Source organism: Dama dama, chromosome 12, assembly GCF_033118175.1.
Source record: "Dama dama isolate Ldn47 chromosome 12, ASM3311817v1, whole genome shotgun sequence".
NCBI lineage: Eukaryota > Metazoa > Chordata > Mammalia > Artiodactyla > Cervidae > Dama > Dama dama.
The window spans coordinates 47,957,272-47,983,645 of NC_083692.1; the positions used below are offsets into that span (position 1 = coordinate 47,957,272).

The following is a 26,374-nucleotide window of genomic DNA, read 5'->3' on the forward strand; positions in this document are numbered from 1 at the left end:
TCATGTTTTAAACCATATCTTAAAGTGCACAGCATTTCACTTAAAAAAAAAAAAAAAACACAGCAGAACAGACAATAATGATGCGTGTGATAACAACATAAGAGTAGTAACAACCACATACTGCTCTCACACCGATCATGTCATTTAACCTCCACACAAATCTTAATGAGATAATCAATATTACTGGCCCATTTTTACTTATGAGAAAACTGAAGTTTTAGAAAATGGAAGTAAATTCCTAACAGATAACATTGCTATTATGGAGCTGAGATTTGAACACAGGTAGTCAAACTACATAAATTATCACCCATATGTGCCAAGTCAAAAGTTACCCCTGCTTTGTTTCTGTGAGGGCTGGGGAAGTGCTGATTACTGTAGCTTATTGCTAATGAACAAAAGAGGTCTATTTTTCCAGATTTACTGAAAACAGTCCAGGTCTGACCTTCCTATTGTATTTTTTTTTTCCTATTGTCTTTTAAGTTAGATTAGATTCTACAACGTTTGGCTTGGTTCCCTAATGTGTCTTACACATGAGCGACTTTCACTTTCACTTTCACTGTTCTGTAGATACACAGAGGTAGATGTACATTGCTGACAGTTGCAATGAGCTCTGAGTCTATAAAATAATGGAATTCAAAGTTGCCCGGCATTACAAATGTCTAACAGCTAGTGAGTAGATCAATGGGCTATAGTAGACACATCTACAATGATGGAATATCATGAGCTACTGAAACATGTAGCAACATGGATAAATCTCAAAAACATCATAGTAAGTGAAAGAAGCCAGATGCATAAGATGGCACACTGTATGATTCCACTTACATGAAATTCCTAGAAAAGGCAAAACCAGCAACAGAAAGCAGACGAGTAGTGACCTGTATTACTCTACACCTAAGAGTAGGTATTAGGATTAAGAACACTTTTTGTAGTGATGGAAGTGTTCTCAAACTTGACTGTGGTCATGTTTGCACAACTGTATAATTTACTAAAACTCGTTTGTGTACTTAAAAATGGGTGGATGTTATGGTATGTAAATTATACCTTAAGAAAGCTTTGTGAAAGCAAACAAATCTCTAATCAATGTATTAAGAAGGAAAAGGCATGGGAATAGCTTTTCCAGTACACAAAATGTAAATCATCTCTAGATTCTGTAGCTCATTTGGTACACTTAAAATTGTTTCTTGGATGACTGCCTGTCAGTGAATCAGAAATTCACCAGTTTCACTGTATAGAGGACAATGCGAAATGCAGCGGGAGAGACACCTAGGGATCTCAGTTTAAGTGGCTCCAGGTGAGTGGACAGAGGATGACATCTCATGGCATTATGGATGGCATCATCAACTCAACAGACATGAGTCTGAGCAAACTCTGGGAGATGGTGAAGGAAAGAGAAGTCCATGGGGTTGCAAAGAGTTGGACACGACTGAGCAACTGAACAACAATAAGTTGAGTGGAGATGGCCAGACATGGGGCACTAAGGCAGAGGAAGGCGAGGGAGGGCAGTCTTTCTGTGGCATCCACCTTTGTGTTGAAGGTTGATACTGACTGGGCCAAATGCACAGGTGGGTGCCCCCACCTCTTTCCTCTGCAAAGTGCTCATGTTCCTCTCTTGGTGCAGGGCCACCTTTTTAGAAGGATCAGCCAATTCAAGGCCTTTTGTGAATTCCTTTGCTGGAACCCCCATAAAAGTGAAAACAACCCCCACTTTTCAAAATTAATATATAGGCTGCCATTCAAAATCACAAACTGTTGGTAGAAAAAAAGTGAGGTGGCCTTTCCAAGTGGGGAAATGGAACACGCACACACCCAGAAAAGGGAGAGAATTCATGGGAACGCTGTTTGGAAGAGAGAGCCCAGGCAGGAATGAAGGTGGTGGTGGTGGGGCAGTCCATAGGTGGCTAAGGGATGGGGAGGCTCAAGGAGCTGAGAGCCTGGACATTTACATTTGGTTTAAAAAAATAAGTGGGGACCATATAAGGAAGAGACAAACTCAAAGCAGTGAAAGTGAAAGTCGCTCAGTATAGTATCCGACTCTTTGTGACCCCATGGACTGTAGCCCACTAGGCTCCTCTGTCCATAGGATTCTCCAGGCAAGAATATTGCAGTGGGTAGCTGTTCCCTTCTCTAGGGGATCTTCCCGATCTTCCCTCCAGGGTTTGAACCCAGGTGAGAGCTGAGTCAGAAAGAGGATGGAGGCTGGGAGACTAAAAGGCCTGAAGCTATGAAGTCTAAGCTCTAGTCAAGGTCATGGCTAGAGATACTACTGAAGAGGCAGTGGATGGTTTGGCAGCCTGGAAAACAACAAGACTGAGAAGGGGGTTGACAAACTCCATCCTGGCTGCTGAGCCTGCTGACACATGTGCACACCTGCCCATATGACCAGCTGCTGATGTAGCTTCATGTCTGGGGCAGAAACAGCTGCAGGACACACAGGCTGGGCACAGGGCAGAGGCCCCTGGACGCCACAGTCCTGATCAGTATGCAATACATCCAGCCTGCACAGCACTTCATCTGCCAAGCCTGAACGCCACCCACAGCCACTGGCATGTGGGGACTTGGCTTTCTCCCTATGAGAGAGACAGTTCTCTGGGTTTTGTCTTTAAAGGGCCTACCTATCCCATTCCCCTCCCGCAACCTCATCCCCTAGAGCCCAGATACTATGCTGGAGCAAACATTCATATTCAGTGTTCAAAAAAAAAAAAAAAAAAGTTGCTGAGTCTTATATTTTTATTGAGGATTGAGGGGAGGGGCTAAAACTTACCACAGGAAGTGTAGGCTGTTCCTCAAAAGTATAGGCTTGTAAGCTGCCTCTTCTGCTGGAATGATTCTTATATATAAAAAAAAGGACAAGATAACTTTAGGTCTCTGTTTTGTCTCTGAACGGCAGATAAGGTAGTGGGGTGGGTGTGATGGGGAAGAAAAATGAACACCCACTCCACCCACATGGAGATTCTCTCAGCCTCGCTCAACACCAAACACCTTCCAAATTCCAGCTCACAATTCTCCCCCTGAGTCCTAGACCATCTCCTGGACACCGTTTCTTGAATGTCTAACAGAGAGCCCTTTATTGTATTCAAAACTGAACTCAGTTTTCCCCTGTCCACACCCACTCAAATCCGTTCCCTCTCAGGTATTCCTCGTCTTCAGTGGGCAGCCTGAGAGGCCAGCAGCTGCCCCCCAGGCAAACATCAGTCAGTCCCCTGAGTTCTCCCCTCCTGTCCCTATGGCCAGGTCAGTCACCAGATGCTACACATTCTATTTCTTTGCAAGCTCTCAAATCCATTTCCCTTGCACTTTAAAAAAAAAATTTCAAGTTTTCATCACTTGTCACTTTGACTATTAAGTGTGGCAACATCCTAACAGATTTGACTGCTGCAAGTCTTTTTTGCTTAAATCTGCTCTCCATACCACGAGTTACAGCCAGAGAGCGTTCTGCAGCACAGATTTCATCACCATTCTCTCACTCAGAGCCCTTCAATGACCTCTTCCGTCACTAGGGTAAAATCTACAGCACAGAACACAATGTGGGTGAGCTTCCAGGGCTGACTCCAGCCCTCTTACCTCACAAGCCACCCTCTGGACATTCAAGATTACTTGTTTCCTAGAAATCCAGTATTTTTTCCTTCCTGTGCTTTTATATGCATGCTGCTGTCACTTTCTGAAATATTTTCGTTTGGTTACTTAATGACATTAACATTTATAATATATGTAGGACTTAATTCAGAGGAGCCACGGTAGGATTGTTTACAATAACAAAGAACTGTAAACGATCTGAAGTCCATCGAAGGAAACTGGAGAAACAGCTTAAGGGTTACTTGCACAAGGGAATGACGTTTGATTATTTTGTTGGTGGTGGTTACAAAAAGAGCACTTCTATATTTACTGAAATGGTCCAATGTCTATGATACAGTACATAAAAAATAAGTTATCAAAAAGTGTGTGCAAGATGATCTCAGGCTAAAAAAACTGATATACAAATATGTGTGCATGCATCTTTATGCACACATAGAAAATGTTTAAGACTATATATACCAAGCCACTTATACCCTGAGAAAACCATTAACTGAAAAAGATACATGTACCCCACTCTTCACTGCAGCACCACTGACAATGGTAGGACATGGAAGCAACCTAGATGTCTGACAGATGAATGGATAAAGAAGCTGTGGTACATATATATAATGAAGTATTATTCAGCCATAAAAGGAATGCATTTGAGTCAGTTCTAATGAGGTGGATGAACCTAGAGCCTACTATACAGAGTGAAGTAAGTCAGAAAGAGAAAAACAAATATTGAATATTAACATGTATATATGGAATCTAGAAAGATGGTACTGATGAACCTATTTGCAAGGCAGCAACAGAGATGCAAACACAGAGAACAGACTTGTGGACATGAGGAGCAGGGGGAAGGAGAGGGTGGGACGAATGGAGAGAGTAGCATGGAAAGAGACACTATCACATGTCTAACAGCCAGTGGGATTCTGCTATATGACTGAGGGAGCTCAAACTGGTGTTCTGTGACCACTGGGGAGAGAACAGGATGGGAGGTGGGAGGGAAGTTCAAGAGGGAGGGGACACAGGTATGCCTATGACTGATTCATGCTGATGTATGGCAGAAATCAACACAATACTGGAAAGCGATTATCCTTCAATTGGAAATAAAAACAAAAAAAGATATGGTGCATGTGTGTATGTGCATGTACACACACACAATGAAATATTATTCAACCATAAAAAAGAATGAAATAATGCCATTTGCAGCAACATGGACAGACCTAGAGATTATCAAACTAAGTAAAAGAGACAAATACCATATGATATCACTTACATATGGAATTTAAAATACAACACAAATGAACTTATCGACAAAACAGAAAGAGTCATAAACATAGAGAACAGACTTGTGGTTGCCAAGGGTGAGGAGAATGGGGGAGGGATGGACCGGGAGTTTGGGATTAGCAGATGCAAACTATTAAATGTAGAATGGATAAACAAGAAGGTCCTACTGTATAGTACAGGAAACTATATTCAACATCCTGTGATAAACTACAATGGAAAAGAATATGAAGAAGAATGTGTATGTATATATATATATATATATATATATATATATATATATATATATATATAACTGAATCACTGTGCTGTACACCAGAAATTAACACAATATTGTGAATCAATTATATTTCAATAAATTAAAAAAACAATGTATGCCAAACCATTAATGGCAATTGATGGAGCATATGTCAGAGGTAAGATGGAAAACTTAATTTTTATTTTATACACCTCAGTACTGTTTCAATTTTTAACCATGACCATACAATACTTTAAAAATAATAAATTAACTTTTTTGAACTAATATGCACATGGTAAGAAATTGAAAAGGTACGAAAGATATATGCTCTGCTCACCATGTTTTTCTCTTCAGAGCTGAGCAAGGTTACCTAGTTTAGTTTTCAAGAAATATGATACATATATTTATTCTGTCATGTAAATAATTTTATAAATGGTAACACATCAAACACACTGCTCAGTACCTCAGTTTTCCACTGAACAATATTTCTTTGTTCCATACAACATATGTATTCAAAGATACTTCATTCTTTTCAGTGACTACGTAGTATACCATTGTATAGATGCCACCTATTACTTTAGTAATTAAAAAAATAAAAATAACAGGAGGAGAGAGAATAGGATGTCACCAGAAAAATCAATATAGTTTATCCTCTAAGTCTTTGACTGATTTTTCCACTCCTCAAACAAAAAATGAAATGACATGAATAGAAGATAGATGGATGGAAGAAAGGAGGGGAAGGGAGCAGGCAGGCCTATCTGCTCTTGGATATTCACACAGGCATTTACATAGTACTGTCTACACTGAAGCATCATGAGAAAGGTGCTAAAACAGAAGTCAGCAAATTTTTCTGTTAAGGTCCAGATAGTAAGTAGTTTCTGTTGACTATATCGTCTGTTAATTTACTGTGAAAGCAGCCATGGGCAATACTTAAACAGATGGGTGAACTGTATTCTAAAGATATTTTAACCAGCATAAAACCAATATGTAGTCAGCCCTCCATATTTACTAACGGAATGGAAAGTGCAGAATTCCAAAAGGAAATGACCACAATATCCTTGGACACCTCTTTGTTTTCCATTGAAATGTCTCCTTTGATACAAATGAGAGAGTTAGCCACAAGGATCCCATCAGGGCAGTGTATGTTGGAATACTGGCTTCTGGACCCCAGAGATAGCAAGTTTATAGTGGCTGCTGAAGTGAGAAGGTCATCTATCTCCTTGTTTAGTCAAAGTATATCAGCTCTTTTTCACATGTGTGTTGGTGACATGTGTGGTATCCCTGAAAAGGAGAAGAGTAACCCCAAGCACCCAGGACTTGGCCTGGCACTCATCAGCACAGTTTAAGACAAAATCAAGACTACTTTGTAATCATGCCTAAACACAGCAAAACATGAATACTGTCCAAACCACAAGATACCAAATACCTCCCTATCCTGGCAGATACAAGTGACTGCTGCTTTTTACTAATCATAGCTTTAGCCTTGCTACAGATAAGATTTAAGACACCACATCACGGAATTATCCCTGCTTCCTGATAGCATCCAATGTGAGGTCCTGCTTCATTAAACCCTCCTGAAAATCGCCTAACACAAGTTGAAATCCTTTAAGTCTTTCATAACATACTATTACCGATATGTTCATGGTTTGTATTCCCTTGCTGAAATGAGTAATAAACTCAACTTGTTCAATTACAAGTGTTTTCCTAATAGTCTGTGGCTGAGGGCATTGATTTACGTAATGGATAATTAGACTCCAATGACCATTTGGATTTTCCACAGCTCTGCTCCATACTGCTAGTGGGGATATTTGAAAATGGCCATACTGTAAAATACAAAAGTCCCTAACACATTAATATGTGCAGTTTAAGACAATATTTTGTCATCACAAGAAAAAAAACCACGAGGTGTTGTATACTAACTAAACTTACAGTTTTGCAATACATAGATCAAATCATTATGTTCTACACCTTAAACTAACACAATGTATTATGTCAATTATATCTCAACAAAAATGGAAAAAAAAGACAACATTTTATGCAAAGGTTAAATACTGAATGGAATAACGTGTGTGTGTGTGTGTGTGTGTGTTAAATACTGAATGGAATAACGTGTGTGTGTGTGTGTGTGTGTGTGTGTGTGTGTGTGTGTGTACTCAGTTGCTATGTCATGTCTGATTCTTGCAACCCCATGAACTGTAGCCCACCAGGCTCCTCTGTCCATGGGATTTCCCAGGCAAGAATATTCCCAGGTTGCCATTTTCTTCTCCAGGGGATCTTCCTGACCCAGGGATCAAACCCACATTTCCTGCATTGGCAGGCAGATTCTTGACCACTGAGCCACCAGGGAAGTCCACATACATTTACATATAAAATACATATATAATATTTATATATAAAAATATAAAATCCTGAAGCTCCACCAAAATCTAAGAAGCATCTTACTGAGTTGGATACTGGCTGGCCACTGGCTGAATTTCCACCAACAGTGAGTCTGGCATTCAATTCTTCTGCAAGATGAGTCTGGACATCCAAGTTATTTGATGGTGGAGATGAAGGGAAGGTTTGATGGCCGTACATGGTGGCTTCATCTTCTCTTATAATTTCCCAGTTCTAAAATGAACAGAAGCTTAAGCTACATACTTGAATCAATTGCTATAACATATATCTATCAACAAGAATGAGAAGATATCCTACCTCAGAAGATTCTCGGTTGTCAACACTTTCTGTTTCCTCAGATATCTGTCTCCTGGTGGTAAATGCACGCTGGGCTTGCAGTTGAATGTTACCATTCTCAGCATCTGTTAGGTTGTCCCTGCATTAGAAATGTAAAAGCCATCACTCACGCCTGAAGAGAGTTAAAATGACAGCTAAAAATTCTGTGTTCATTTAGAAAGTATCCATATTAGATCAGAATTCATTGTTTGGACCCAAAGGCTAGTTCAACATGCTCAGGTTAAGTTGTAGGCACAAGAGTACCCTCAGAGTACCTTATGGAGTTAAAAGTTTTTGTGAAAATGGGTAACGTGCATAATATTTCATCACTGTACCTAGGAAAATGTCTCCTGTGTATGGGCACTCAAAAATATTTGTTGAATGAATGAACACCTGAGTGTTGCATAAGTAATTTTATTATATTATTATTTCACCATGTTATTAAAAGAGTAAAATCTGAAGTAGCTCTAGAAAGTTCATAAAACAGAAGCTTTTTAAGAGTTGCATTTATATCTTCATGAATTAGAAAGTAACATTTTCCAGAACTGGTCTCAAGCCAAGGGTCCGCCCTCTAGTTTCCCATGCATGAATGTAGAAGGCAGAAGGAAAGACAGTATAAGGACACTATAATTAAAAACATAATAGATTATAGATTAAATGGTATCTGTTTTTTATCATATACAGTAATGGGCCTGTTCTGAAAAAGCACAGTAGTAAAGGAGTGTCTGAATTTAGGAAAGGCATGGTAAATCAGACTGCATATCCTTTCCGCAGTCATTCATTAGTTATACTACTCTAGCTAGTCATGTTTAATATAGCCAGACCATAAGATCAAGAATTTTGTATAAGTATTTAATAACAAGATTACTGTTAATTTATCTAATGCCACATAAGCCCAGGATATTCAGAAGACCAATTCTTGCTGTACAGTTGCTGGAGAAAACATAGTGGTCCTAAGGGAATGCCTCATACATTTTTTCCCCCTAAATAAATGATTTTTGCTGGCTGAAAGCAACCTCAACCACAGTGAAAGAAATGTGACTCTGCTCAAGTCAGGCTTGCCACAATACAGAGGTATACAACAAGAAGTTTCAGAATTTTATCATGCATTCAGTCTTGTAATCTGTATGCCATTCTACAGAGATCAATACCTATGTGACACAAGCAAAAATGCTTTGGAAGCATTTGAGAACAGAAAACGTCTACAAAAGTGCTTGGGGATTTCCCTGGTGGTCCAGTGGTTAAGAATTTGCCTTCCAATTGCAGGGGACACAGGTTCAATCCTTGGCCGGGGAACTAAGATTCCACAAGCCGTGGGCAACTAAGCTGCTGCTGCTAAGTCGCTTCAGCCGTGTCCGACTCTGTGCGACCCCATAGACGGCAGCCCACCAGGCTCCTCCATCCCTGGGATTTTCCAGGCAAGAACACTGGAGTGGGTTGCCATTTCCTTCTCCAATGCGTGAAAATGAAGTCGCTCAGTCATGTCTGACTCTTAGCGACCCCATGGACTGCAGCCCACCAGGCTCCTCCATCCATGGGATCTTCCAGGCAAGAGTACTGGAGTGGGGTGCCATTGCCTTCTCCAGGGCAACTAAGCTGGTGTGTCACAAATAGAGAGGACACATGCTGCAACTAGAGAAGCCTGAGCGCCACAACTACTGAGCCCATGTGCTCTACAGCCCTCACACTGGAAAAAGAGAAGCCTGTGTGTGCAGCAATGAAGACCCAATGCAGCCAAAATTAAGGGGGAAAAAAGTGCTTGAACCACGTGTGTGTGTTCAGTCGCTCATGTGTCTGACTCCTTGTGACCCCATGGACCATAGCCCACCAGGTTCCTCTGTCCATGGTATTTTCCATGGCAAAAATAATGGAGCAGGTTGCCATTTCCTAGTCCAGGGGATCTTCCCGATCCAGGGACTGAACCCACATCTCTTGCATCTCCTTCACTGGCAGGTAGATTCTTTACCATTAGTGCCACCTGGAAAGCCCCCTTTATAAATATCAGTCTGATGATAATAAAAGAAAAATATCACTGAGGAAACATAAATCAGAATGCCTGAAAGGTCATTCTGTCCTTGATTTGGATACATCAGAAATTATGTACACATTCACCAGACTGGTAAATGGGTGTTTAACAAAAGAACTTATTATTGAGTCCTTTATATTTTATAAATAATTTCTGTTTTAAAAACACTGTGCTGTAGAAATCAACTTCTAATTATATTTTAGTAACAAACTAAAAAATCTCCAAGATTTTCTAAATCAGTCTAGAAAGAAAAATGTTCCTTTTGTGGCTATCTAATAATTTAAAACAGAAATAACTGACAATTCATTAAAATTAAAGAAGCAATCAGAAGGGTGATATTTGTAATTCAAATACTTTTTAATACTATCGAATCATTTTAAGAAAGAAATACCTATGATAGCACTTTTTACGCCCTGTGCCATAAAAAAAATCCTAGTATTCTTGCAGTCTTTGGATTCCCATACTATTATGAATTCATTTGAGTCATGACTTCAAAACGAAAATCAGTGGTCAAAATGTATTCAGATTACAAACACAAAAGTCACTAGCACGTACTGAGGGGTTGGTCTTTTCCACTGTGTTCTTCTAGATTCATGGTTTACATAGTAGGTCCTTCCAAGAATATCTTGTCTCTCTTCCCATCCTGGAGGTAGAGGAGAAGGTTCCTGTTGCTGCTGCAAATGGCAAGCAGCATCTGGTTGGTCCAAAACTACCCAGCCAGGCTGAAAAACAGAATGGTGACAATTAAGTTTACGTTTAACTTTTTTTAACCTTATAAATTAATGCCACTAGCACCACCTGGAAAGCCCATAAATTATGCTAGAGGAAATTTTAAGAGATTAAGCAAACCCAGTTTCATAAACTATGCAGACAGAATGAGCACACTATCAACTTCTAACACCTAAAAGGAATATCTGATGATAATGAAGGTTGTTTTTTTTTTTCCCCAAAAATGATAACACTTAGATTTTGCTTGAATTTAATTTTTTTAAAATTTTTTTGAAAAAATTAAAACATGTCTAATAGGAGAAAAAGGACTTGGAAAACTTTAAAATAAACAGCATTGGAAGACACTAGGAAATGGAGAAGCATAGTTCAACCTTACACTATTCTCTAAATTATAAGCAGGGATCGTGTCTTATTGGGCATTGTCTCTCTCAGAGAGCAAGCACCTTGTTAATTGCGGAAGTAAATAACTCTCTGAAACCTGAAAAAAATTGCTGTATGAAGGTCAAACATGTAGAGGCATGGTAGGGAAGGGCAAATGATTTAGAAATGGTGATTGAAAAGACATTATGATTCTCTGGTCTGACTTTTCTCTTTCTCCTCTGGACCATGGAATGGCATTTTGGTCAAGTCATAAAACAGCCAAAGAAAGAAAGTTTTGTTTTGTTTATATGCTAGGAAGGCACTGGAAATTTCCTCTGAGACTAGACAGAGGCAAACATACAAAAAAACCTTAGCTAGGGTAGTTAGAGTAAGGAATTATTTGAAAAAAGTAGCAAGGGTTAATGACATGATTTTATACAAGAAACCTCAAAACAGAGAAGGCAGTCAGGAAACGGTTCTGCTAAACACCGATATGGTTAGGAAGCATAAATAAACTATCAATGAAAACTTGAAAACTCTCCTAAAAGGTACACAAGAGAAGACCTGAGTGAACAAAAAGACAATGTGATCTTGGCCAGGGAGATTTAATCTCACAAAGACATCAATTCTCCCCAAGTTAATTTATAAAGTTGTCAAGATTTAAATAAGACTACATCATGGATTTTTTAAAATAACATGACAAAGCAATTTTCAAATTCAAATAGACACAAAAACAAGCAAAAATAATCGGCACAATTCCAAAAAAGAGTGAAGATAAACTTTATCAGATAAAACATACCATAAACCACAATTAATTAATATAATTGGAAAGCTAAGAAAGAGAATCCAATTTATAGAATTCAGTTTATGATACAGGCATCTCAAATCTGTGGGAAGATAAGCAAATTACTTAGGAAAAAAAAGGAAAAATTATTTGGACTGCTACTTCATACCTTGTAACCAGAATGTTACAGATTGAGCAATATTTAAAATATTACAAAGTAAAACCAAAATGTATTAGAACAAATCTAGGGATATTAAAAAAGTATATTCTAAGAGTAAAAAATCCATTAAGTATGACATCAAACCCAGATGGCCTAAGAGGCTGAGTGATTTGATTATAATCCCCCAAATTTGTACATGGCAAAAACTACTAAATAAAAGTGAAAAAAAAAAAAAAGAGAGAGAGACAAACTGGGGAACATATTTGGTGCCATAATAACAGGTAAAAACTAATTTCCTTAATATATATAGAGTCTTTTTTTTTCCCCCTAGACATTGGGGATCTAGCATTGGAGGACTGCTGGGCCAGCCAATTGATGGTTTAGAAGACAGAAGAGAATTCTTCTCTCTTGGAAGGTGGGGTCTGAACAGGAAGGGTCAGGGAGACCTCGGGAAGAAAACAATCGTTTTCTGGCAGCAGACAGAACAGGATAAGGTTGCAGCAGGGTTGATCTTTGGCTAGTTCCAAGGAGAGGGTTATAGACTGAGGTGGAATGGAAGGTGAGGCATAGGAGAGGGGAAGACAGACAAAATTATTCCAGGAAAAGAGATATGGATGAGAAGTAAAACAGATTCCTTCTCTTTCTCATTCTTTTTTTTTTCCTTTTATCTCTTCTGTAGGAACTGACATCTCGCTAATTTTATTTCTTTCTTTTTATTGCCAGGAACTCCATTCTCTTTCCCTTCCCTCTACCTTTCCTCTCCATCTGTGTTTACCTTCCTTCTCTCTCTCGTTTCCTTTCCTTTAAATGATCATGATAGAAGAACTATATACCTAAAAATCAGTCTTGTACATATCAAATCACATTTTATTTCTCTGGTCTCAATTTTAAAAGTATGTGAGTTGAATTTTTATATTTCAACCTCTTGGAAAAAAAGGACCAATTTTTAAAAATATGGTCACTGATTATATTTCTACAGATTAATAAAATTCATTAATAAAAAGGTCCTCCCTACTGCTATAAAGGATTATAAAAATATTCAGAGCTTAGAAAATGGTACCAAAAATATTTTAGAATCTTCTTAAAAGATTTCTCTATTAAAGGTCTTTTTATTGAGTTTATGTTATGCAAGTAAACTTCTGGAGGGGAAAAAAACTAATTTAATTAAGGGCTTATTTTTTAAAAACCTGTTTCAGTTCAAGGAAGAAGCATAGTTACCCATTTGTTTACCCATTTCTAAATATGAACATTGTTTAGAAAGAATGGGTTTTCATTTTCAGTATAGAATGCCTCCCTATTAAACATGTATCAGCTAATATTCTTCACAAAATAATTTTCTAAGGATCAATGTATGTTACTTAATTACTAACCGCAAAGCTAACGTGCAACTGCCCACAATTTAACAGTCAAAGATGGTCAAAAAGAAAGGATTCAGAGGTACAGCAAACATTATTATGTAGTAATCACATAAAATACATAGAGCTAAACCTAAAGTTACAAGGGGTACAAAAAAAATATTACATAATTATGTACTATAGTCACACTTTACCAAACTTTATCCTACCAGGGTACACACTGCCTAAGAGTGAGCCTCTTTTGAAAATTACAACTGTTTTCTTTAAATGGTAGGATTTTACATATTCAGTCACAAACCAGATGTCAAAGACAAGACTTCTCTGGTCATTAGCTACACAGAAGATAAATAAGCACAGATTCATGTGTTTGAATTCCTAGGGCCTTTCATAAATAAACTCCTACATGCTTACATCTACTGAAATTATAAGGTGCATTCTGAGGGAATTCAAACTTGAGACATGAGACCACAAAATGAAGCGAAGCAGCTCTACCCACAGAAACTGAACTGTGAATAAGGTACCTGTGATACATGCATGTGGGCAAAACTTGGAGCAGGTTGCCAAATAATGAAATGCTGTTAAAATTTTTTAAGTTACTAAATAAAGAATTTTCTTTCTTTATAGCAGACATCCTTCATTTCAAACAGAATTCCATTATTCAGGTTTCCCTGTGCACTAAAATGCCAGTTAGAGAGAAAATTCAACTCAATAAATTTCTAAATTAAAAAAAAAAAGATTATTATATGACACATCACAGAAAAACTAAAAAGAAAAAAAGAAGGTATCAAATAAGGGCATTAGACGTGAGAGAGGATATTAAGTTTCTTTGATCACCAGAGTAATAAGGCTAACTATTCAAAGAAAAAAGTTCTTTCTTTCTGTTGTTATAGATTCCCCCACAAAGTAAAATCTCATTAGTGCATATAAAAAAAAATTCCCAGGAATCTTTGTCTCAAAAGCACTGCTTGTTATCAAATTTTCTCAAGATGTTTGGGTGTGTGATGCAGAGCCCAGCCCTGGGGAAGGGTCCCTCATCCTGACGGTCCTTCTGGAGACTTTAGCAGTCCCTTCATCACAAAAGCAGGACTCCTGAGAAGAGGCATACACACAACCCCTCCAAAGCAAACCAATGCCAGAGCAAGGGTGCAGTCAATGTGGTTAGAATAAGGTGCTACCTTCTGATGATAATGTTTGTTAAGTGGGAACCTCAAGGGGCAAATGTTTTTGTTCCCTCTTCAGATTACGAACTTTTTGTGCTGGAAGAAACCCTAGAGGGTAGCAGTACACCCTGTCACTCTGCAAAGGAAGAACCTGAAGTCCAGAGAGGGTTGAGGCTCACGTGGTCACTCAGCTCACAAACAGCAGAGCTTGCGACTAGGACTCCAGGCTCCAAGTCCCTGTCCAATTCTATTCCAAATACATGTTCTCTGCCTCTTCTTCACTTACCCAAATGCATGGGACTCTGCCCAAATCCTTGACTGGACTGCCTCTTATCCTGTCACCCATGAAGACGGTTACCTTCTTTTGGCCCCCAATTAATGTGGCTTTTTATTAGATCACTAGAATTTTTTTTCTCTCTCTCTTAGTCTCCTTTTCTATGAGCCCTCCCATACCCACCCCAACCATGATAGGAAAAGTAACAGGAATTACATTTCATAAAGGAGTTCCTAATTAGCATCTTCAAATTTTCCATATATTTAACTTTCAAACAATAAATTGTGTTCTTACTTTAATAGAGGGGGCACATGACATGGTTTTAGAAAACTCTGAAAAACTAGAAACAGTTAATGACTTAATTACAACAAATGCTTTCATTCATAAACATTGTAATCTGTATTCCTTAAGCTTTAAGAATGCCATCAGTAATGGCCATTCATTTCACAGAAATATCCTTAGAGGAAAGAAATGTTTAACAAATTCTTGAGTAAAATAAACAAATGTCTAGGGAAGTAATTTTTATTGCACACATTTAACTTTATTAAGTAGTTATTTTTTCTTTAGAGTATAGTAAAATAAGAAATTTCTTCTTAGTTTAACCAAATATTTATAAAATCTCACCTCTAATTCCTCAGCCTGTTCTGTGTTATCGTCTTCTGAGCCACTGGTTTTAGGTAAGTAAGTCATTTTTAATCTCAGATAACCTTTAACTCTTGATTTGTGACTGTAGAAAGAAAATAATAATTCACACAACTTTAACACTAAGGAGAAAACCATTCATTCAATAAAAGTTCATTGAACATCTACTAGCTTACTAGGAGAGATTCAAGACAAGTTTCAATGCAGAAGAAAAAGGAATAGATGGTGGAGAAAAAGAAACATCCATAAATAAATAATTGTTATGAGATAAATAAGGAACTGTGGAAGTTTAAGTGAAAGATCAGAGACATCTTCAAAGAGAAGCTCGTATCTGAGGTGGGCTAGAAGACTGGGGAGGATTTTGATCTATGGCAGTCAGGGAAAGGCATAAGAGTAGAGAAAAGGGCAAAAATAAGGAAATAGATGGGAAACCGGGGGTGCAGTTAAGGAAATGGAAGTAGTTGAGACTGGCTGAATTACAGGGTATATAAAGGAGGTGGGAATGGTCCAACTGATGATGTCTATATGAAGCAGAACTTTTAGATTTTATTTTGCATACAATTTGGAGGATAGGGAAAGGCATCCTCACAGACGTGATTTAGGGATAATAATCTAGCCATGTTGTATAAGATAACAGAAAAGTAGAGAGCAAGGTCAGATAACTATCTGAAACCTAATGTCTTTGACAGCTGTTTGAATCTGTCATATAGTAATTTATCTAATCTACTGTCATACTGTATCTCATACCACCTCTTAGAAAAATGAGTTGTCTAAGTTAAGGGTTGCTGCCCAGAGTAGTAATACTTAATTAAAAAAAAATTTAAATTTATTTTTGCCATACCCACGGCATGTGGGATCTTAGTTCCCTGACCAGGGATCAAACCCATGCCCTCTGCATTGGGAGCATGGAGTCTTAACCACTGGACCACCAGAGAAGTCCCCTCATTCAAGTTTTTAAAAAAAACCTGTCTTTCTTAAGATTCTAACTTAAGACCTAACTCTGTCTATTGCTCCCACTAATTCTATAATAGCACTCTGTTTACTTAGGAAATCCTTACTTGTCATGGCTTTATATATCAGTTTTTTGAATAATTTTTATAGATTTCAGTTATGTAATAAGACATAAGAGTCCTAATCTTTGCTCCTGTCTTCAAGAGGTACTCCCCTATGCCACTCTTATTCTTTTTAGTTGTTCTCTGCACAGTTCTCATGGATTTGGAAAGTGTCCTTCCCTGACTGGTCAATAAACCCCCTGATGCTTATTTCCAGACCACTAATGTGACTCGTGTCTCCATAGTCAAGGAGGTATGAACACTCTATGACTTCTTATAAAAGACAGATACAGAAAACTTACTCAGGTAATATTTTACGGGAGAGTTTCTCTACAATGATAGGTTTTATTATGTTTTTCCAGCCAGATAATAAGCCTGTGAGTTTAAATCTATTGATGTTCAACAAAAAATCTAAGAATGTATTTGGATAAAACTCTTTCTGCACTTGCAGCAATACCCAGTGCAGACAGAAGATGTAAACTGTTATAGTGTTTTAAAGATAAAGACACCAGAGAGCATTCAACAAATTGAAAAGCAGGTTACTAGGGCAACCAAATAAGAGAAGAACTATTTAGTTATTCTTGGTATACAGATGTCACAATCAGTTCAAAATTAAAGCAAGAAAAGGGACTCACATTGCACGACTTCTACAGAAATTAAATGTGACTTCTCTTATAGACAGAAAATACGAACACAAAGACCACTGTTCCCTTTATTTAAATTTATATTAAATTTATATTACAATGAATATTTACATTTTTAATAAAAAATTTTACTAAGTTTATTTGCATTTTCTAGTTTTAAAGAGAAAACAAATAGTTTTGCACAGATGTCCTTCCTTGGCTTTACTTCGACCTTTTTGTCAGTAAATTCTCACACATGTCTTAACTAGATTTTACTAGATTATGTGGTACAGAAGATCAAAAGGTGCTTTATTTAAAGCTTAAACTTAAAAGTTTTTGACAAAAATCAAGTAATTTGGTTTAGGAAAGTGGAATTATGAACATGCTATTTGAGTTTTAAATTACAGTCTTTACTCATGTTATTTTCTCTAAATATTTGAGTTTTCTGAAATTTTTTTAAACGAAAGTATGCAAAATGTAGTTACATTTCCTTGAAAATGTTTTCGTATCAAGTTGGATTCTTTTTTTTGACTGTGCCACGCAGCTTAGGGGATTTTAGTTCCCCTACAGGGACTGAACTGGGGCTATGACAGTTAAGTATGGAGTTCTAACCACTGGACCACCAGAGAACTCCCTAGGTATTTTTTCTTAGATAAACTGATGTTTGCAATTTTTCAAAACACAGTATGACAAAATTACACACAGTATAAGATATAAAATACATATAAATTAATGACATATTTCATTCTTCTAGTCTGATAAATATTAGGGAGAAAAGTCCTTCCCAAAGGGGTATGATCATTTTCAGAATTTTTGTACTGTGCATATATAACTTTTTTTGATTTTTTGAGGTGGACCATTTTTAAAGCCCTAATTGAATTTGTTATAATATTACTTCTGTTTTATGTTTTGGTTTTTAGGCTGTGAGGCATGTGAGATCTTAGCTCCCTGATCAGGAGTCAAACCTGCACCCCCTGCATTGGTAGGCGAAGTCCGAACCACTAAATCACCAGAAATTACTTTTTAATCAGAAACAGCAACAAAGTTTAAAAAACTAATATTTAAAAGTAGCTTATTTACAAAGGTTTAAACTGATTTTCCAAAGAGGCTACTGTAAAGTATAATGATATTTTTAAAAAACCTTCATAAGCTATTATTTTATATTTACTAACCTTCTTGGATGAAGAACAAAATCCTTAAAGGTATATGGTCTCTCCATTCTTGGATTTTCTGTCTAGAATAAAACAGTGGGTTTTTAAGATATATCTATAACAACGAAAATTTATACTTTTCAAGAATATTCATAAACTATGACCTAAGGCATAACTGAAGTTAGAAGTCAGAAAAAAGTAGATTTAGCTTATTAAATGGTTACAATTGGTGATTTGACAGTACTTTTCACTTTCCTGCACTGTCGGAATTGCTCCTGGCAGCACAAGTCAGTATAAAACTATCTGAGCAGGTGTTCGTGAAGCCAAAAGGAGGGTGAAAGCAGAAAAACACTAGAGAGTGGTTAGTGTGTTTGCGCCCCAAAAGAATATGGAATATGTATTCAATAAAATGTTGGCGTGGTTAGACCACAGAGGCAATTCTAGGAGAACAAAGAAAGTAAGTAAGCAGCTTGGAAAATAAGACTGAATTAAATTCATTATTAAAAGTTTGCAATGTCTAAAGACTGTAGAGAGACAATAAACATCTGAAAAGATTGATCAAGAATTACTACTTCTCTTTCTTAACAAGTTCAACAGTCCTTTGTTTTTATTATTCATTACTTCTCTGCTGCATTTGACATTGTTAAACTACCCATTACATCTAGAAACTCTTAAATTCTCATGACAACATTTCACTTGGTTCTTTTCTGTATTTTCTTGGTCTGTCTTCCCTTTCTCCCCTGACAGAACTGCACTGATGAACTTTCAGTGTTTGGCCTTCAACGCTTTCATCCCTCTCATTTGGACAGTCCATCCTTCTCAGAGATTCTGCAGTTACCTCAGCAGTGATAACTCTCAATCCTTCCAGACCCTTTTCCCTACACAATTTACTTTTATACCTCTTCAGTTGCCTGCTTTAAGTTTCATTTTTCTTGTTTTCTACTGCTATGCAATATGGCCAAAAATAAACTTACCATATCTTAAAAAAACAAAGGCTTTCCGCCTACTCTTTTTGCTTGAGATACCACCCTTATCTCCCAAGTTCAACATGTATTATCTTTACTTTCTGCTTTTTTGTTTATTTCAACTAGAGCTCCTGGTCCAATAATATCATGTAATGAAATATCTCCTGAATCTGTTCCCTTCTGTTGCTATATGCTTGGTCCAGATTCACTTTCATGCCCATGTTGTTGTAATTATCAGTTTCTTTCTGTGAAACTAAGCTTTCCCCAGTCTAGTTTTTCAGTAAAATATTTTCAAACTGATCTTCCTCAAACAATGCTTTCATGATGTCAACCAACTTCAGGGGATCTCTATTTCTTTCTTTTTTTTTTTTAATTCAGGCTCTTGTCATACCTTCTAAGTGCATTTAGGCCTTTTTTTAAAAAATTTAAAAAAATTTTTTTTTTTTTATTAGTTGGAGGCTAATTACTTCACAACATTTCAGTGGGTTTTGTCATACATTGATATGAATCAGCCATAGATTTACACGTATTCCCCATCCCGATCCCCCCCCACCTCCCTCTCCACCCGATTCCTCTGGGTCTTCCCAGTGCACCAGGCCCGAGCACTTGTCTCATGCATCCCACCTGGGCTGGTGATCTGTTTCACCATAGATAATATACATGCTGTTCTTTCAAAACATCCCACCCTCACCTTCTCCCACAGAGTTCAAAAGTCTGTTCTGTATTTCTGTGTCTCTTTTTCTATTTTGCATATAGGGTTATCGTTACCATCTTTCTAAATTCCATATACATGTGTTAGTATGCTGTAATGTTCTTTATCTTTGTGGCTTACTTTACTCTGTATAAGGGGCTCCAGTTTCATCCATCTCATTAGGACTGGTTCAAATGAATTCTTTTTAATGGCTGAGTAATATTCCATGGTGTATATGTACCACAGCTTCCTTATCCATTCATCTGCTGATGGGCATCTAGGTTGCTTCCATGTCCTGGCTATTATAAACAGTGCTGCGATGAACACTGGGGTGCACATGTCTCTTTCAGATCTGGTTTCCTCAGTGTGTATGCCCAGAAGTGGGATTGCTGGGTCATATGGCAGTTCTATTTCCAGTTTTTTAAGAAATCTCCACACTGTTTTCCATAGCGGCTGTACTAGTTTGCATTCCCACCAACAGTGTAAGAGGGTTCCCTTTTCTCCACACCCTCTCCAGCATTTATTGCTTGTAGACTTTTGGATAGCAGCCATCCTGACTGGCGTGTAATGGTACCTCATTGTGGTTTTGATTTGCATTTCTCTAATAATGAGTGATGTTGAGCATCTTCTCATGTGTTTGTTAGCCATCTGTATGTCTTCTTTGGAGAAATGTCTGTTTAGTTCTTTGGCCCATTTTTTGATTGGGTCATTTATTTTTCTGGAATTGAGCTGCAGGAGTTGCTTGTATATTTTTGAGATTAATCCTTTGTCTGTTTCTTCATTTGCTATTATTTTCTCCCAATCTGAGGGCTGTCTTTTCACCTTACTTATAGTTTCCTTTGTAGTGCAAAAGCTTTTAAGTTTCATTAGGTCCCATTTGTTTAGTTTTGCTTTTATTTCCAATATTCTGGGAGGTGGGTCATAGAGGATCTTGCTGTGATTTATGTCGGAGAGTGTTTTGCCTATGTTCTCCTCTAGGAGTTTTATAGTTTCTGGTCTTACATTTAGATCTTTAATCCATTTTGAGTTTATTTTTGTGTATGGTGTTAGAAAGTGTTCTAGTTTCATTCTTTTACAAGTGGTTGACCAGTTTTCCCAGCACCACTTGTTAAAGAGGTTGTCTTTTTTCCATATTGGAATATATCCAATTAACAATGTTGTGATACTTTCAGGTGCATAGCAAAGTGATCCAGCCATACATATAGTATTTCCAATCTCCCCCAAATTCCCCTCCCATCTCTATTTCTTACTGGGGTTCATATAAGGGAATCTTCAAATTAAAATGGAAAATTGAGATATTTTCAGAAAATAAGAGGCTCAAGAATTAATAGCAGTACACATTTTACAAATCATATTTTTACATTTACTATACTGTGTATCTGTTAAGGATTTATTAAAATAAAAAGAATAAACATAAAAAGTAAAATCATGGACATCGATACCAACCGGTAATGGATAAAGAGGAACATCCACTTGACCTAGGAAATCATCTCTTGTCTACAAAAGAAAAAAAAAAAAATAACATTAGTAATATGCTTGATATTTCTGGAAAACTTTGATATCTATTGTCATCATTCATAAAAATATATAGAAGTTTTTTTGTGTTTCTTTGTTGAACCCTATGAAATATCTATGAAAAAATCAATGGAAAATAAAAGGTGATATGGTACAACTTCTGGTAATGGCAGAATAGACTAAATTACATTGAGCCTTCTGAAGATAATAACTATATACTCTGAAAATATATTAAACAACTATTTGAAAGCAACACTGAATGACCAAAAGCAAGCGGAAACTAAAAAGAAGTCAGTCCTTGAAAGAATGAACTGTACTCGGTAGGATTCCTGTTTACGTGGCTTTTCACCTGGCAATACGCCACAATTCATCTGAATGACTGGGACTCAAAGAGAAATCTGAAATCTTACTCATTTGAGGAGTCTGAAAACTTGAAGTCAACAGTCTAACTGGAAAGTGAGGGGGACAACTCCCAAAAGGAAGAAGCCATGAGAGTCCCTCTAGATCTATGTATAAACTCTACCCAAATTCCTAAAGGCTGAAAGGATTCAGTATAGATTTCACAGTTGATGTTTTCCTAGGGAAGCTAGCATTTAGAATTCAGTCACCAACCTGCTACAACAAAAATCTTTTCGCGGAAAGATGATCAAACTCAAAGTCTTCATCATGCGCCACTTACACAGTCCAAATACAATATAAGTCACTAAACATACTAAGAAATAGAAAAATAGGACTCAGAAGCAAAAGGTAATTAATAGAAATGGATAACAAGATAAGCCAGATCTTGGAACTGGCAGAAAGGAAAGTTAAAGTAACTATTACAGAGATGTTCAAGGACATAAAATGGAAAACAAGGTCATAATAAACAAATATATGGGGAATCTATAAAAGCAATTAAAAATATAAAATGAAATGGAAATTATAAAAGTGAGTTAAATGTATAGCTTGAAATCCATATATAACTAAAAAATCCAATATACGAATTGAAGATCAGTGGATCGGCTTAACATATGATTGAAAATGACTAGAGAAAAGTTCTGTGAACCTGAAGATACATCAATAGAATTTATATAATATAAAAAAAGAGGACTTGTGGTAAAATACCAAGCAGTGTAATATATATGGTAGTGAAGTTCCAGAAAGGAGAAGGGAGGAAGGAAAAGAGAAGAGAAAAAGAGAGAGACAGAGAAAGAAGGTAAGGTAGAAAAATATTTTCAGAATAAAGTTTGCAGCTTCCCCAAATATTAACATCTCACATAACTGTAACACAATGATCAAAACTAGGCAAACCCTTTTTAGAGGAAATATTAACCCTTCTGTTTACTCAATCTTTTATTCTTAAGCTTTTTTAATTTTTAAAAAAACATATATATATATATATATATAAAACAGACTGTAAATATCTGTCACCCATAATCTTAATCGATTTAAAGTAAGTTTATGAGTGGCATTGGTGGTAAAGAACCAGTCTGGCAATGCAGGTGACATAAGAAATGCAGATTTGATCCCTGGGCCAGGAAGATCTCTTGGAGAAGGGCATGGCAACCCACTCAGTACTCTTGCCTGGAGAATCCCCATGGACAGAGGAGATGGGTCAGGCTACAGTCCATAGGGTCGTAAAGAGTCGGACACAACTGAAGCAACTTAGCACACACGCAGGCTAATGAAAACCTTGACCCTCTGATTCTAGCTCCTCCCCTTCCAATCCTAGTTCACCAGGGGAACTAGGATTAAGTTAAGTAACTTCTCTGAGACTTTCTTGAATGTATCCATCCACATACTTAATTTTTTTTAAATTAAGGAATAATTGACATGCAACATTATATGAGTTTCAGATGTACAACATAATGATTCAATATTTGTATATACTGCAAAATAATCACCATTACAAAATTAGTTAACATTGGTCACCAAGCATAGTTACAGATTTTTTTTTTCTTATGATGAGAACTTTTAAGATTTACTCTCTTAGCAACTTTAAAATATGTGATACAGTATTATTAGCTATAGTTACCATGCTGTACAGTAAGTCCTCATGACTTATTTATTTTAAAACTGTGAGTCTGTATCTTTTGACTCCTTTCACCGATTTACCCCACTCCTCATCCCCTGCCTCTGACAACCACCAATCTGTTCTGCATAAGCTTGGTTTTTGCTTGTTTTGTTTTTAGATTCCACATATAAGTGACAGCATACATTATTTGTCTTTCTCTGAGTTATTTCACTTTGCACAATGCCCTCGAGGTCCATCCATGGTGTTGCAAATGGCAAGATTTAATTCTGTTTTTATGGCTGAATAATATTCCATGGTGTGGGTGTGGGTGGGTGTGTGTGTGTGTGTATTTTTGAACATGAGAGTGCATGTATCTTTTCAAGTTAGTATTTTTTTCTTCTTTGGAGAAATACCCCAAAATGGAATGGCTAAATCATATGGCAGTTCTAGTTTCAATTTTTTTAGAAATCTCCATACTGTTTTTCATAGTGGCTGTACCAATTTACATTCCTACCAACAGTGCATAAGGGTTCCTCATCTCTGCATCCTTGGCAGCACTTGCTATTGTCTTTTTGAAAACAAGCATTATGATGTGTGTGAGATTATATACCTCATTATACTTTTGATTTGCATTTTCTTATCAGTTATAATGAACATCTTTTCAAGTGTCTGTTGGCCATCTGTATGTCTTCTTTGGAAAAACATCTATTTGTAGCCTTTGTCCATTTTTAAATTGGATTGTTTGTTTTTTGTTATTGAGTTGCATAAAAAAACCAGGAATAACATTAACTAATCTACAGATCTTACTCAAATTTCACAAACTATCTTACTAGTCTTGGTCCAGGGTTTAATCTAGGATCATACATTACATTTAATTGCCATGTCTCCTTAGTTTCTTAATCTGGAAAGTACCTCAGTCTCTTTGTTTTCCATAATCGTGACATTTTAAAAGAGTACTGGCTAATTATAGGATATCCTTCAATTTGGGTTTGTGTATTGTTTCTTCATGGTTGAATTTAGGTTATGCATTTTTTGGTAAGAATACTATAAAAATGCTGTTGTGCACTTCTCAATGCATCATATCAGCAGGCAAAAACCCTGAATCTTACACATTATGGACAGTTAAAGATGATTAAACATTTGAGGAAAGTTTATTACAAGAAAAAAAAAGAGGGCTAATCCGAAAAACAGCAGCTAGAAGGGACTCAAATGAATAAGAATTAAGTCAGACTGAAGGAGAAATACTTGAGAAAAACTAATTAATGTTCTTGGAGATAAGAGACAAACATCTAGCAAACAGGATACAAAGTTATAAAAAAAGAAGCAATTAAAAAACAAGAAAGAACTCTTGGGAATTAAACATTATCTGAAATTAAACGTTTAAGATAGAGTTAAAGAAATTTCTCAGAAAGCAGAACTAAAACACCAAAGAAAAAGACTGCAGAATTCCCCAAGTAAGGATATCACAGGATAAATTCTAAAAGTCAACTTCTAAGTAACAGGCATTCCAGAGAGAAAAAAATACAGGGAAGGAATAATCAAAGAGGCATTTTAAGAAATTTTCCTTAAACTCAAGAAAATGAATTTTGACAGTGGAAGGCCTCACTGAGTATTAAGGAAAATGTTTGAAGAAAAGACCCATAGCAAGGCACATCACTGTGATATTTCAAAGCACCAGAGATAAAAAAATTCCAAGAGCTTTGAGAGATACAAAACAGATCATACTCCAAACTGAAAGACAAGAAATAATGCTTTCAAAATTCTGAGAGAAAAAAAAAAATGTATCCTGTATAGAATTCTATACCCAGCCAAAATATCTTTTCCAATAATGAAAGCAGAATAAAGACACTGGTGTTCTAAGGTAATGGAAGATATATTTTGCCAAAATGAGGGAGTACAACATGGTAAGGAAAGATGCAGGGGATTCAAGACAGGAGAGAAGAAAGCAGAATCTCTAACAGGGTTTTGTGAGAATTAAATTATTTAATATACACAAGGTACTTTGCATAATACATAGTATGCACTAAGAATTCAATAAATGTTAGCCATTATATTTGCAATGTTAGATATTATAGTGAAATCCCTGCTCCCTTTACCATGGACCCGTCTTTGGACATTCCAAATAGATACATTCCATTAAAGGAGCATGACTGAAGAGGGAAGCCTAACAAGTTAGCTTAGTTTAGGGGCATACTCCTATTCTTGAACATGAACTGATGATAATTTTTGAAATGGACAAATTGCCTTTAATGATACCCTCAAGGCTATGCTGCGGTATATTTCTTTTGTTTTTATGACAAGCAGATGTTATATCCCATAAATTTGATCTTTAAGAAGCTATGAATAACAAAGTAAAACACAACAAAATACAGATAAATCTCAATCAGGATAACTGAGGGATAAAATATTTTGGTTAACTGAATTATCTAATTAACTTAGGTTTAGGCTTAACCAGGTAAAGAAACAAAACATTTTTGGTGGATTCAGTCTTACTGAATAGCCTTTTCCACAGTAAACTGAATTCAGTGAGCATCTATCTGTTTGATGATTCATGATCTTTTAGTGCTTCAAAAACATTGATGTCACTTATCACTAGAGTAACACACATAGAGAACAGGGTTTCTTAACATGGGCACTATTGACAATATAAGCCAGATAAACTTTTTGTTGCTGTGGGGTCTGTTCCATGCGCTGATGGATGTTTAGCAGCATCCTAGGTCTCTACCAATTAGATGCCAATAGCACTCCTCCATCAGTTGTGATGACCAAAAATATCTCCTGGCATTGCTGAATGTCCTTTGGGTAGCAAAACTGTCCCTGGTTGAGAACCACAGCTATAAAACAGAATGTCTCAACCAATGAGCAAAAGACACAAAACAATGGCTTTACTAAGATATAATTCACATCCTATACAATTCAATCACTTAAAGTTTGTAATCAATTTTAGAACATTTTCATCACCCCCAAAAGAAAATCCATGTCTATCAGCAGTCACTCCCCATTTCCCTCCTCTTTCTTTAGCCCCAGGCAACCACCAATCTACTTTATGTCTCTATGGCTTTACCTATTCTGGACATTTCACATAAATGAAGTCCTATACATGAG

The 26,374-nt window shown here is 36.7% G+C and overlaps 1 protein-coding gene across 7 annotated transcripts in view; it reads right to left on the reverse strand.

Moving 5' to 3' along the window:
- NEDD4 (NEDD4 E3 ubiquitin protein ligase) overlaps positions 1–26,374 on the reverse strand; it is a 132,794-nt gene that overhangs the window by 31,422 nt on the left and 74,998 nt on the right. For all 7 annotated transcript variants that reach the window (XM_061157213.1, XM_061157215.1, XM_061157218.1 and 4 more), the window contains 7 exons: positions 21,208–21,258; positions 18,127–18,188; positions 15,262–15,364; positions 10,371–10,537; positions 7,772–7,889; positions 7,520–7,687; positions 2,762–2,827 (listed from right to left, as the gene is read on the reverse strand). In XM_061157213.1, the coding sequence (XP_061013196.1) occupies positions 2,762–2,827; positions 7,520–7,687; positions 7,772–7,889; positions 10,371–10,537; positions 15,262–15,364; positions 18,127–18,188; positions 21,208–21,258 (735 nt within the window). The remainder of the gene's footprint in view (positions 1–2,761; positions 2,828–7,519; positions 7,688–7,771; positions 7,890–10,370; positions 10,538–15,261; positions 15,365–18,126; positions 18,189–21,207; positions 21,259–26,374) is intronic.